The 14,216-nt window shown below is 38.4% G+C and overlaps 1 protein-coding gene across 3 annotated transcripts in view; it reads right to left on the bottom strand.

The window, feature by feature from the left end:
• ARHGAP32 (Rho GTPase activating protein 32) overlaps window positions 1-14,216 on the bottom strand; it is a gene marked incomplete at its 5' end in the record, with an annotated part of 264,616 nt that overhangs the window by 32,540 nt on the left and 217,860 nt on the right. For all 3 annotated transcript variants that reach the window (XM_082844494.1, XM_082844492.1, XM_082844493.1), the window contains one exon: window positions 3,262-3,411. In XM_082844494.1, coding sequence (XP_082700620.1) covers window positions 3,262-3,411 — 150 coding nt within the window. The remainder of the gene's footprint in view (window positions 1-3,261; window positions 3,412-14,216) is intronic.

The raw sequence follows: 14,216 nt of genomic DNA, 5'->3' as shown, positions 1-14,216 counted from the left end.
GACATACAGATGGCCAAGAGGCACATGAAAAGATGCTCAACATCACTAATTATTAGACAAATGCAAATCAAAACTACTATGAGGTATCACCTCACACCGGTCAGAATGGCCATCATCAAAATATCTACAAACAATAAATACGGGAGAGGGTGTGGAGAAAAGGCAACCCTTTTGCACTGTTGGTGGGAATGTAAATTGATATAGCCACTAGGGAGAACAGTATGGAGGTTCCTTAAAAAACTAAAAATAGAATTACCATACGACCCAGCAATACCACTACTGGGCATATACCCTGAGAAAACCATAATTCAAAAGGGCACATGTACCCCAATGTTCACTGCAGCACTATTTACAATAGCCAGGACATGGAAACAACCTAAATGTCCAACGACAGATGAATGGATAAAGAAGATGTGGTACATGTATACAAGGGAATATTACTCAGCCATAAAAAGGAACAAAATTGGGTCATTTGTAGAGATGTGGATGGACCTAGAGTCTGTCATACAGAGTGAAGTAAGTCAGAAAGAGAAAAACAAATATTGTATATTAATGCATATATGTGGAATCTAGAAAAATGGTACAAATGAACCTATTTTCAGGGCAGGAATAGAGACACAAATGTAGAGAATGGACATGTGGACACAGAGAGGGAAGAGGAGGGTAGGACAAATTGGGAGATTAGATTTGACATAAATACACTACCATGTGTAAAATAGACAGCTAGCGGGAACCTGCTGTATAGCACAGGGAGCTCAGCTCAGTGCTCTGTGACGACCTAGATGGGTGGGATGGGGCGGGTGGGAAGGAGGTCCAAGAGGGAGGGGATATAGGTATACATATAGCTGATTCACTTCACTGTACAGCACAACATTGTAAAGCAATTATACTCCAAAAAAAAAAAAAAAAGAAAAAAACCTGAAAAAAAATAACATACCATCTGTCAAAAAGTATAGATAACTTCCCTGGGATTCTTACAACCATGTGATATTATATTCATACTTGCTTATGTTCTCCCAAACAAGTAGGGAAACTTGAAAATATGGGGAATTAGAGGTCTTTCCCTGATTATACAGCTAAGCCTCTACAGACATCATACTTCATGGAAAACATCTGAACTGTTTCTTTACACTTTACGTTCCCTAAGTAAAAGGACTGAATGTCCAAAAAATAATCACATCATAGAACTTCATAAATAAAACTATATAACTGAACATTGCTATTACTTAGGATTTTAAGAGAGACTAATGAGACATATAATTAAAATTAGTAGCAAAGTGAAAGAGAAGAGCATAAACTTTCATTTTGAAAAACAGAGAGTAGAAACTGAAGAACAGTAATAGGAAGATAAAAAGAGAAAAGATCTGAATTCTTTTTTTCACTAACATAAGAAAGTAATATGAGAACCCAATATATTATTAGAAGAAATCCTAGTACAAAAAGGCATTTTATTAACTACCTTTTCCCCTCAAATCATCTAACCAACCAGCCAAGTGCACATTAAATAATAACCCAGTCAAAACATAACATTAGAAACCTCCAAAATGGTTCTTCCAAAAGGTGATATAACTTTTTTTTTTTTTTTTCAGTACGCAGGCCTCTCACTGTTGTGGCCTCTCCCGTTGCGGAGCACAGGCTCCAGACGCGCAGGCCCAGTGGCCATGGCTCACGGGCCCAGCCGCTCCGCGGCATGTGGGATCTTCCCGGACCAGGACACGAACCCATGTCCCCTGCATCGGCAGGCAGACTCTCAACTGCTGCGCCACCAGGGAAGCCCAAAGGTGATATAACTTTAAGAATTATTCCCACACTCTCCAAATAATACACTTCTAAACCACTCATTTAATATTTTTAGTACTTTTTAATCATCAAATGACAACACAATAGGAAGTAAATGTTTAAATTAAACTGATGACCCTTAAGATTAGAATCATGGCTAAAAGTATAAGTAAGTATGACAAAAATTGGTCCTTTATTTTTCTTGACAGTTTCAGTTTCATTTCTGTTCTTTTCTCTTCATTTATTCAGTCAGTCATTCCCTTTACACATTCAGCCATCATTCAAAGATCCCTTTTATATGCCAGGCATCATGCAAGCATTGTGTAACACAGACGAAACAGTCAAGTCCCATTCTCAAGGCAGTGGCTTCCAGGCCAGGAGTACACGGTACAGTGTTACACATTAGAATGTGCATCATGATTTTTGGTTAGAAAAATACGATTACCTAAAGGATTAATTTCAGGGGTTATTTGGGCCTTGCTTGTTTCTAGTGTGCTCTGATTATAAACTCCCCGTATATTTACAATAGTTTAAGAAAGCCTCTTGTTGAAAGGGCCAAATAACCTCAAACAGAAATACATTCGGGCAACAGAATTTCCTCACCTTGAGTTTTAAAATATTTTTTACATTTTGTACCTAATGTAGTTTTACCTAGTTTTCTACAAAGTTCTCACTTTTTAAAAAAGCTATCTCATTTTAAGAATATTTGGCTTCAAATATGTGCAGCAAATAAAACAAGTCCTATGAAAAAATCAATGACACCTACAAACCCTTTGTTCCACTAGAATAGATTTTATCATAGTTAGGGAATATATAACCATTACAGTTATTAAACCTGTTATTTTTTCATAAAGAAATAATATATTGGCATCTGTCCTCTCTACCACACTTACTAAGAATGGAAACACAACCAAAACTTCTAAGCACAACTAAAACTTGCTGAATTGATATTTGAAAGCTAATAACAAACTGGAAAACACTCCCTCATAATGATCACATCCATCCATTCATCTAAGCACTGAATTCTTGAATAAGAATTTAATTTACAGAAAAAGGAATTGAAATTTCTAGTTATAAAAGCTGGGAGGCTGGTCTTGGTAATATACAGTCTCAAAACTATGACTTTTTTTTCAAAAGAGAAATAAACATTTTAGAATAAACTGTGAGAAGGAAAACTGGCTGAGGAAGCTATCTGGACAGATATGAAAATAATGTAAACTAGCATAGCTACTATACCCTCTGTGTGAATGTTTTCCTCTTCCTGAACAGATTACAAGCATCTCTGATGCCAAAGTGCATTCCTAGACCCCTCCTGATTCTCAGCTGCCCCAGAGCTCAGGTGAGTACCTGAAAACGTTCAATACATGCTGCTGAACTTACTTGGGATAGGTACTGCTTGCCTAATCTACTTTAATTGATTATAGGAAATCAACAGGGAGAGGTCAGAAACTAAAATTATGAGTTTATAAATTTTATTTTTACCTTCAAAACCAGAATTCAGAAGGTGCTCCCCCAGGTCACAACCAAATACCCTTTCTTTCAAGATCCCACGCTGCTTCAACTTCTGTTTTGTTGGACGAGACTTCATGAATGTCCGTAAGAAAGTAATGAGCTTGCCGTGCTTTTTAGATACTAAAAAATAATAATAAAGAGAAAATACCTTAGTTGGGGTAAGAGGTCACATTTTTACTTAGTGTGAAAAGAAATGCAGATCTCAATAGCTGACTACAAAATAATCTATTACAAGTATACTTTATATTCTGTAGGAAATTTTCAGCAGAAGTTGAAGAAACAGTTGCTTTACAAATAATATCAGGGTTTTGCATGTTCTTCTCACCAGCCTGTGATCTTATTTGATGGGATTGTGAGCAAACTGAAGTATTATAATTTGTGACTTCTTTAAATCAAGCGTGGTAAACCAGCCATCTTCCCAATGCTACCCAAGCGTGCTACAGGATAACTGGGACCTGAGTTTTATATTGCTTTGGAGATCTTCATGGTAAGTAAGACTTAAAATGGTGTAAATTTAAAAACTGCATTTCTAGTTAATTTCTAAAATATTTTATTTAGTGGTTAGAAATTTTCATGACATTTACAATCTGGAAAGTAAAACTGAAAAAATAAACAACTCCCTCGGGGTTTCCCTGGTGGCGCAGTGGTTGGGAGTCCGCCTGCCGATGCAGGGGGCGCGGGTTTGTGCCCCGGTCCGGGAAGATCCCACATGCCGCGGAGCAGCTGGGCCCGTGAGCCATGGCCGCTGGGCCTGTGCGTCTGGAGCCTGTGCTCCACAACGGGAGAGGCTCATGTACCGCCAAAAACAAACAAACAAACAAAAACCTCCCTCTTTCTCATTGCATTATGATATAGATCACACTTGTCAAACTAATGGCTATGTAAGTACAAGACACACACACACATAAAAAAGCATTCGATTTTCTATTAACATTCATCTGTAGTCTACCAAATATGTCACCTTAAATCCTTTGTAGATCAAGGCAAGAGATAAGTAAATTACATATAGTAAGACATTTCCACTGACTTATATGTTAGAAAGATAACAGCGAAAGATCTGAAAGCAAACAAATCCTTAGAAAACTGACTTTTGCTGAGAAGTGCAGCCTGCAGGGCTAGAAGTCAACATACAACAAATTACCATAAGATCAGAGATTAGCTGCAGGATAGAACACTAAGCCACATGGCCTCAATCCTCCTACTCAGTTTGTATATGATTACAGGAGTCTTACTGAACCCTGCTATAGTTTCTTGAGGGAACCCAAATCATAAATCCCTTGAACTGATGAATCCTCCTGTAGGAATTCTGTGTACTGAGATTAACTTGTGGCCTAAATGGACCACTAGATGGGTTACTCTGACCAGATTAAACACTCTCTTTACATTTTGGGGGAAACTCTATTTATAGACTTAAGCATCTTTTCTATGAACTGTACAAAGGTGATCAACTGTAACTGGCCCATAACTGAGAGGTTTCGTGGGACATGAGCCTTTCAGTGCTAAAACCAGGAAAGTCCTGAACAAACTGGGACAAGGCAGTCATCCTAGACTGTACACAGATTAAAGAGGAAATTTATTTTTTCTATACCAATTAGTTAAATTTTACTTAGAATCGTCAGTATAATTTTGATGCTATCTCTAACATGCTGTGACACTCTGGGTAAATTACAACCTCACTTGTGTCTGAGATCCTTGCTACAAAGTTAAATGACATGGTCTCTCAACTGCTGAGACATTTATAGCACATTGGGGTAACTTCAGAAGTATGTCACACTTGTAATATTAGTATATTAAAAGTCACTGAACTTGTATGAGTTTTATTCTCCCCTAGTCGCTAGCAGACTGTGTGTTATGAATCTTTGTTGTTAAAGTGTGGCCATCAAACCATTTTTGTTCATTTTTGAACATTCTCTAACAAACTTTAAAATGATTTTGAGAAGATTAATGAATAAAAACAAATGAGTTTGCTTTATGGTAATTTAATTTTATATATTTGGAAGAATTTTAATTTCTATAATATTCAATATCTCTACCTGGAAACAGGGTGTGTCATCAGTTTTCTAAAGCTATTATATCTCGCAGTAAAGCTTTCTAATTTTATGAAAAGACACATTCCACATATTTCTTGCTAGGGATACTGCTAAGTATTTTACCTTTTTTTTTTTTTTTGCTGCTTTTGTAGAATAATAGTTTTCTTCAATTACAGTCTTAACTGGTAGTTACTGGTATACTAGAAAATTATTTCTTTATGTATGGCTCAAATCTGATCATTTTCTAAACTCCCAACAATTTTAGGAGAATTTTAGTTGATCCTTTCGGATTTCATGGGTATATAACTGTGTTAAAGCAAATATGGTAATTCCATCCTGTTTCTGATAAGAATAATTTCTGATTTCTTTTTCAGATTTTAATAATTAACCAGAACTTCCAAGACACATGCTAAAAAGTAGGCATTTGTACTTTGATGCTGAATTTGATGAAAATATCTGTTGGATTTGGCAACTGCATATGATGTGCATGAGAAAGCATTCTTTTAGTCAGATTTCCAGGAATATTTCAAAGGGATGGGAACTGAATTTTAGCTATTATTCATTTAGCAACAAACATGTAAGTGCCTCCTGTACCTCAGGAACTGAGAGTACAGTGGGCAACAAGTGAGACAAGCTCTTGCTGTCAGAGCTTATTGAGGAGAGAAGGAATGAACAAATAATAATACCCATATAGCCGGCATTTATTTTATGCTTAGTTACGTGCCAACAACTGCATAAGTGTTTATATTTATTAACCATTCATTTCTCATAGGATCCTATAAGGAAAATACTATTATGACCCCCTTTTTAGAGGAAGAAACTCAGGCACAGAGTGCTAAGTAACATGTCTAAGGTCATGGAACCAGAATTAAAAGTCAGATGGTCTAGCTCAAAACCCAAGTTCTTAGCCACTATATGATACAGCCTAAATTAAGACAGCAAGGTAATTTCAGATTGCTTTTAACTGCTAGTAGGAAATAAACAGAGTGCAGTAATAGTGATGAGAAAAAGAAACTATTGGGTGGGCCAAAAAGTTCCTTTGGTTTCTAAGTAAAAATAAAAGACACATTTTTCACTTTCACCAAGAACTTTGTTGAAAAACATATTCACCGTTTTGTTCTACTACCTTCTGCCATTTTTCAGGCAACTTCGTAATTCTATCTTCCCAAAATCTTTTATCTTTTTGAGCAAAGAACTGTTCCAGGTACCTTTTATAGTCTTCCAGGGAATTGAAATTTTTCCCATTAAGAGAATTTTGTAAAGACCGAAATAAATGGAAATCCAAAGGAGCAATATCTAGTGAATAGAGCAGATGAATCAGAACTTCCCAGCCAAGCTGTAACGGTTTTTGCATGGTCATCAAAGAGACATGTGGTCTTGCATTACCCTGATGGAAGATTATGCATTTTCTGTTGACTAATTCTGGACGCTCTTTGTCGAGTGCTACTTTCAGTTGGTCTAATCGGGAGCAGTACTAATTAGACCTGTTGGAATGAATAGTTTCGTTTTCTGGAAGGAGCTCATAATAGAGGACTCCCTTCCAATCCCACCATATACATAACATCACCTTCTTTGGATGAAGACTGGCCTTTGGTGTGGTTGGTGGTGGTTCATTTCACTGGCCCCACGATCTCTTCCGTTCCACATTATGGTACAGTATCCACTTTTCATGGCCCATCACAATTTGTTTTAAAAATGGAACATTTTCATTATGTTTAAGTAGAGAATCACATGCAGAAATACGGTCAAGGTTTTTATTCACTTAACTTATGTGGAACCCAACACATCAAAGCGATTAACATAACGAAGCTAATACAGATGATTTTCAGCACTTGATTTGAGTATTTTGAGTATGTCAGCTACTTCCCGAGTGGTGTAACGTTGATTGTTCTCAATTAATGTCTCGATTTGATTTAATGTCTCAATTTGATCACTATCAACTTCAACTGATCTACCCGACTGTGGAGCATTGTCCAGAGAGAAATCTCCAGCATAAAACTTCGCAAACCACTTTTGACACGTTCGATCAGTCACAGCACCTTCTCCATACACTGCACAAATCTTTTTTTGCGTTTCGGTTGCGTTTTTACCTTTCTTGAAATAATAAAGCATAATATGCCGAGAGTGTCACTTTTTTTCTTCCATCTTCAATATTAAAGTGGCTACACAAAAATTCACCAATTTTGATAAGTTTTTTTTAAATGCACACTGATATGACAGCTGTCACAATACAATCTAACAAAATTGTTTCGAATGAAGTTAAAGACAACTAAGCGCTACTAAAGCCATCTTATGGAAAAAACCGAACAAACCTTTTGGCTAACCCAATACCTTGATAAGGTGGTCAGGGAAGGTCTGAGGAAGTCATATATGAACTGGAAGATGCAAGTGTAGTGAACAAGGAAGACTGTGTGAAATGAGGCTGAAGAGGCAGGTAAAGGCCAGCACTAGAGGCCATAATACAGAGTCTGGATTTTATGCAATGAAAACACACTGAAGAGTTTAAACACTTTAGAAAGGTTACTTTAAAAATAACCCGATAGGTGTATTAGAAACCTAAATGTGCATTAACAGCAAACTGATTGAATATTAATGGATACATCTGTGCAGAGGACTGCTGTTTGGCTTTTGTTTTTTTTTAAAGAGGATCTCTACCTATTGATATGAAGCAATCCCCAGAATATATTAAGTCAAAAAGGAAGGTAGAGAACAGTATATTTAGCATAAGAAAGGATATGGAATAAATACATCACACACACATAAATTCATAATATATAATAAACACATGTATGTGTGTACATAAGAGCTTAGTTTTGCAAAGAGAAACACTGGAAGGATAAACCAGAAATTAATAATAATGGGTAAAAAAAATGGGTGGGGAAAGGGTGGGGATAAAAAATGAGACTGTTCTGAATATACCTTTTTATGTAGTTTGACTTCTGAATTATGTTAGTGTTCTTTCTACACGTTCAAATATAAATTTAGAAAGTTAAAAAAGCAAATCCTAAGATTGGAAATAACCTAAGAAATGTATCTAATAATATATCAAATTGGTAATACTGTCAACAGAGAGAAAATATTTTAAATGCCTTGTCAACAATAAACTAACTGCACATGGTTACCGGGATATATTCTAGGGACGAAACAACTACCAAGTAATATTTAACTTCTTTCAACTGTGTGAGAGAAAGCAGATACAATAATAAAATAAAGGAATTTAAGAAAAAATATCCCTAATGTTAGCTATGAGTTGGAAATGTGAACATGAACTCAAAATTAAAATATATACACATTTTCCCTAAGCTCTAGCTACTGAAAAGGCTTAGGAACAATGACATTCCAGTTGCATGAACGCCTTTGGTCTCAGATCTGGATTTCTAAATATCATTCCCTAACAAAATAAACCAGGACTCCTTGGAGAAATGCCTGTTTGCAAGTTGACAGCAAGCAAGCACAAGGTGAGACTGCGATATTTTTTTGAGACAGAAAGCAGGGGAAGCACCCACACCCATCAGGAGCCATGTCAAAAGAACTGAGTTGAATGGACTCCCACTGGCCAGCTTTGGGACGTCATAAAGATTTGAATATCATGAAGAACGACTATGACTTCTTAAAATACTCCCCAGAAGAAAAGAAGGAAGGGAGTGACGATTTTCAGCATAAATGGAGCGAGAGCATTAAAAAAACCTGCCATGATAGTTTGCCATATTGAACTGGGCTCTCTGCAAGTAGAGAGCGATAGGTTTATTTCTTTCACATCAGTTGGCAGTATCGTATCTCGAATTACTGATTGAAATTAATTATATATTAACCAGGAAATACGTTCACAATTCAGCGATAACTGTAAGGAAATTGATTTGTATTCATGCTCCTCCGACCAAACTCTCATACACAATAAAATTACATTAGTCAGAGGGCAACCTGGGTAGAACTGGACTTTCCAGGACACCTGGTAGCTTTGACTGTCTTTGGTGTTCTAAGTTTGGCTCAAGAAGAAGGAAAGCTGGCTATCTTTTCCTGTAGGGTAAAGACCATTCATATTTATTTTTCCTAAATAATGACATAAGACTCAAGTAGGAGCTTGCAGTATGACACAAAATTAAGACCAGTGGAGAGTGTCATTAGCAACTCTGTGCCCCCATCTGGCACTTGTGGGTTCTGGGAAATTGTGCTGATATGCGCATAACCTGGCTTCTACTCGGCGTGGCCACGCTGCTTCTGTCACCTTTCTAAAAACACTACTAAATAAATTGGAAACTTTAAACCTAAACTTGTAATGGGAATGAGGGGTGGGTGTGGTCTCTTCCTGCCAACCTATATCCCAATGTGAGATACCAAAATAACTAATATTCATAATGGTGACTAGACATGCAATCTTAAATAATTTCTAAGTCTTCAAAGAAAGATTGAACTATGTTCTACACAGTTTTAGTGTTGCTGCTATTGTTATTACAATTGGCATTCCAATTTAGAGATAGTTATGGTGAAAAACTCTGGCATCCATAATTAAATAATCAATTACCTATTGAGATAGACAAATTTCATTGCACTGGAAATTTAAACTAATAAAAATACTCAATTTAGTTACAAATTTGAAGATCTAACAACACTTCCAAATATAAATGTCTCTTCATATTAATTTTTTCTTCACTTTATATTTTCTTCCCATTTCTTAGACAATAAAATGGCTTTTGGACACTACACTGCCCCCACCCATTTTCTTATAACAAACTAGTAAACTCCTTAGTAAAACTACCTTTCGAGGAACAGAGTATGGAATACTGTCAATGAAATCAGGAGACCTCTCCTGAGGAAGGGAGAGTGGGGGACTGGCTTTAGATAGGTAAGTGCCTATAAACCCACTTCAGCAAAGGAACCTTGGAATACAGTGTAAAGTGTGTTAGGGTTAAGGTCCACCAAATATGGTGGATCAGAGAAATGAAAATGATAACAGACATTTCCACAGATAAAAAATACAACACAAAACAGTACTTAGACAAAAGCAAATCATACCACTGTGTATTCAAATTCCCTACTCTAGGGTTAAAATGCAACATATGCCACAAGGCTACTTTCTTCCATATCATTTAGACAAGATTTCATGCTTGCAATTGCTTCAAACTTGACACAAACGCAACCAGACCAGTTCTTCCAGTAGTTAAAAGCTTTAGCAGTATGACACACAACTTACTATCTCCAAGGTAAATCTTTATGATACCAACAACCAGTTTATAGGGGCACGGTGAACCTTGACATGGAGAGGCAGGGCACCAGGAGTTTCTAACTACACAAGTATAGTATTTCTCCAGCAAATCCCAAGAATTCTCCTTTTCTCATAATACTTCACTTAAATTCAGAGTTCTCTAAATTGGGTCTTAGAAATCTTCTAGACTGACGTGAGAGAAGTCTGGGCTTGAAGTAATTTCTCAGTAAATTAAATTAAAGGAAGATGATTTGTGTCAGATAAGAGCCTTGGCATTAGGTTTATTTGATTATAAGCATCAAGTTCTAAGATCTGTAATGAATTCATATGGCCAAGCAGACAGAGTGAGAGGGTAGAGGTGGGATGCATAATACCTGAGGAGATTATCTTGGTTAACCTAAGGTATAATAAAGTATGAGTGTAAGGTTTACATGTCCAATGGATTTTCACAATTGTACACAATGTCCTGCCTTTTGCTCAAATTTTTACAAACATAGATTAGATGACCATTTGATGGAAATTTAAGAGACTGGAATAGAAATACAGGCAACTGGACTCTGGGATATTTAAGGGTCTTTATAACCTCTCAAATTCTGTCTCTGTTGCATACTTTGAAATATTTTATGTTAAATAAATATGAAAAGATTCAAATTTTAATACAAAATTCCATAAACTTGTTTTCATTTAACACACAACAACATATATATTCATACCAATAGATATGGAGAAAGGACTTTTCTCTAAGCAATGTCAAATTGATTTTTCCCTTACTTTGTTATTATATCCACAGATTAGTTTTCTAAAAAAAATTCTGCTCTTCAAGATCAGCCAAGATGGTGTAGAAAGACTCTGAGCTCGCCTCCTCTCACGGGCTCCCCAGAATTACAACTATTTGCAGAACGATCATCGATGAAAAAGACCAGAACCTACCAGAAAAGATCTTCTACAACTAAAGATATAAAAAAAGAACCACAACAAGACAGGTAGGAGGGGTGGAGTTGCAATACAGTCAAACCTTCAGGGTGGATGAACCACAGCAGGAGACTAGTAATAACTACGGAGCTTCTACCAAAGAAGTGAGGGGTCCAAGCCTCATGCTGGGCTCCCCAGCTCAGGAGTCCTGCACCAGGAAAACAAGCCCCCAGAGCATTTGGCTTTGAAGGTCACCAGAGCTTACTTTTGGGAGTCCCGGAGGGTTGGGGGATATAGAGACTCCACTCTTAAAGGGCACACAGAATCTCACACACTCCGGGAGCCAGGGCAGAAGCAGTGATTTGAAAGGAGCCTGGGTCAGACCAGCCTGCTGATTTTGGAGAGTCTCTCCGAGGCAGCGAGCAACTGCAGCTCCCCTGGGGACACAGACACAGGTGGTAGCCATTTTTGAGGAGTCGGGTCTACCATGTGGACACTGGTCCTGGCAAGCACCATTCTGGAATCCTCCCTCTAGCTTATCGGCCTCAGGACCCAGCCCAGCCCCCAACCCATCAGCCTATAGGCGCCAGTGCCGGGGCGCAACAGGCCAAGCAACTAACTGGGTGTAGAAACAGCCTCACCCACCAACAAACAGGCTGCTTAAGACTCCCAAAGCCCACAGCCGCCCCTAGACACAGCCAGGCCCACCAGAGGACCCAGGACCCGGTCTCACACAACAGTGCACAGACAATAAACCTGGGACCCCCAGGGACCTCCAGAAAGAGACCCCGGGACCCAGCTCCAACCACCAGAAGGCAGGCAGCAGGCCCAGCATCCTCTGGGCCTTGGCCCCATCCTCCAGCCGGCTAACACAAGCTCTGGGACATCCCAGCCTCCACAGCCAAGGGCGCCAGGAAGCAGCGCTACTCACCAGCCATCTGATATCAGCCCTAGGACCCCTGGGCTCTGCAGCCAGAACCCAGGACCCAGCCCTGCCCTACAGGAGGCCAGCACTAGTCCCAAGACCTGGCTTCACTCACCAGTGGGCAGGCAACAGCCCCGGGCTCTCCTGAACCCTGACTCTGCCCCCAGTGAGCCAGCCTGGAGCCCCCTTCCCCCTGGAGCCCCAGGCCCCCACAGGGTTCCACAGTCAGCCGCTTGTGACCCAAGCTCAGCACAAAGCTCTGGTGATGAGAGGGGAGTTCGCTGCTGGGACGCCAAGGACACCTCCTACAAAAGGCCACTTCTCCAAGGCAGGGAAATGCAACCAACCTACCAGATACATATAAACAAAAACAACAAATATTTTCTCCCATTCTGTAGGTTGTCTTTTGATTTTGCTTATGGTTTCCTTTGCTGTGCAAAAGCTTTTCAGTTTAATCAGGTCCCATTTGTTTATTTTTGTTTTTATTTCCATTACTTTAGGTGATGGATCCAAAAAGATATTGCTGCGATTTATGTCATCATTTCCATGCATGTTTTTATACTTTAGCTGTACATGTATACAGCCATAAGCAATATATATTATCATTTTGCATGTTTTTAAAATTTGTAGAAATGGAATCATACTATACCAAACCTTCCTCAAAGTTATCTATTTTGAGAATATATAACTGTGGCTCAGTATATCCCTTTTAATTGCATTATAGTATTCCCCTGTAAGTATATACTACAGCTGTACTCCCATTCTGTTGACTGTCATTCAGAGAGTTCTGAAGTTTTTGTTATTACAATCAGTACTGCACTGAGCAATCTGGTGTCTCCTGGCACAGCTGAGAGAATTTCTCTGGCACTCATGCTGAAGACTAGGACAACTGGGCTGTAGAGTATGTACTTTTCAACCATATTTCAACTCTGCTAGAATATTCTCTAAAATGATTTACCAACATAACATTCCCATAGGGTGTACTTCAGGATTCCACTCTTCATTTCTTTGTCCTATTCAGTTCTGTCAGACTTTTCATTTCTATCAATCTGATCAGTATTATTATTCCACTTTAACGTGTACTTCTGTGCTTGCTAATGAGATTAGGCATTGTTTCATGTTCACTGGTCATTCAGTCTTCCTCTTCAGTGAAATAACTGTTCACATCCTTGGCCCATTTTACTATTTGGTTGTCTTTTTCTTACTGATGGGCAAGAATCTTTATATAATCGGGAAACGAGTCCCCTCCCCTGTCAGTTACTTATGTTACAAACATGTTCTCCCAGTCTTTGGCTTATCTTGTCTAAATTTCTAATCACGTCTTTGTGTATGGTTTCCATGCTTTAAGATATCTTTCCCTACCCAAGGTCATAAACATACTGTCTTATTTCTTTTAAACCTTTTATTTCCTAAACCTTTTTCACTTGAAGGTTTTTAATTGACTTTGAACTTTTTTGTATGTTTAGGATGAGGCAGAGATGTGATCACACTACTTTTTTCTCTACGCACAACCAATTATTTCATCACCTTTTACTGGATAATTCTTTCTCCATTGATTTGTAAGGTTAATTCTTACATGAAAAATGTGTACAGTATGTGAGGGGTCTGTTTCTGTGTTCTCTCAATCCTACCAGTCTCTCTTTATCAATTCCTCACTTTCTTAATTTCTAGCATTTTATAGGTCTTAATACCTGGAAAAATGAGTCCCTCCACTTATTCTTCAAAACTGCCTTTACATTTTTGGTTTGTTTTGCAGTACACGGGCCTCTCACTGTTGTGGCCTCTCCCGTTGAGGAGCACAGGCTCTGGACACGCAGGCTCAGTGGCCGTGGCTCACGGGCCCAGCCGCTCTGCG

This window comes from Leucopleurus acutus (genome assembly GCF_964270905.1).
Source record: "Leucopleurus acutus genome assembly, chromosome: 8".
Lineage (NCBI taxonomy): Eukaryota > Metazoa > Chordata > Mammalia > Artiodactyla > Delphinidae > Leucopleurus > Leucopleurus acutus.
The sequence above is the reverse complement of the archived record's forward strand: the minus strand, read 5'-3'. Positions and strand labels throughout refer to the sequence as shown.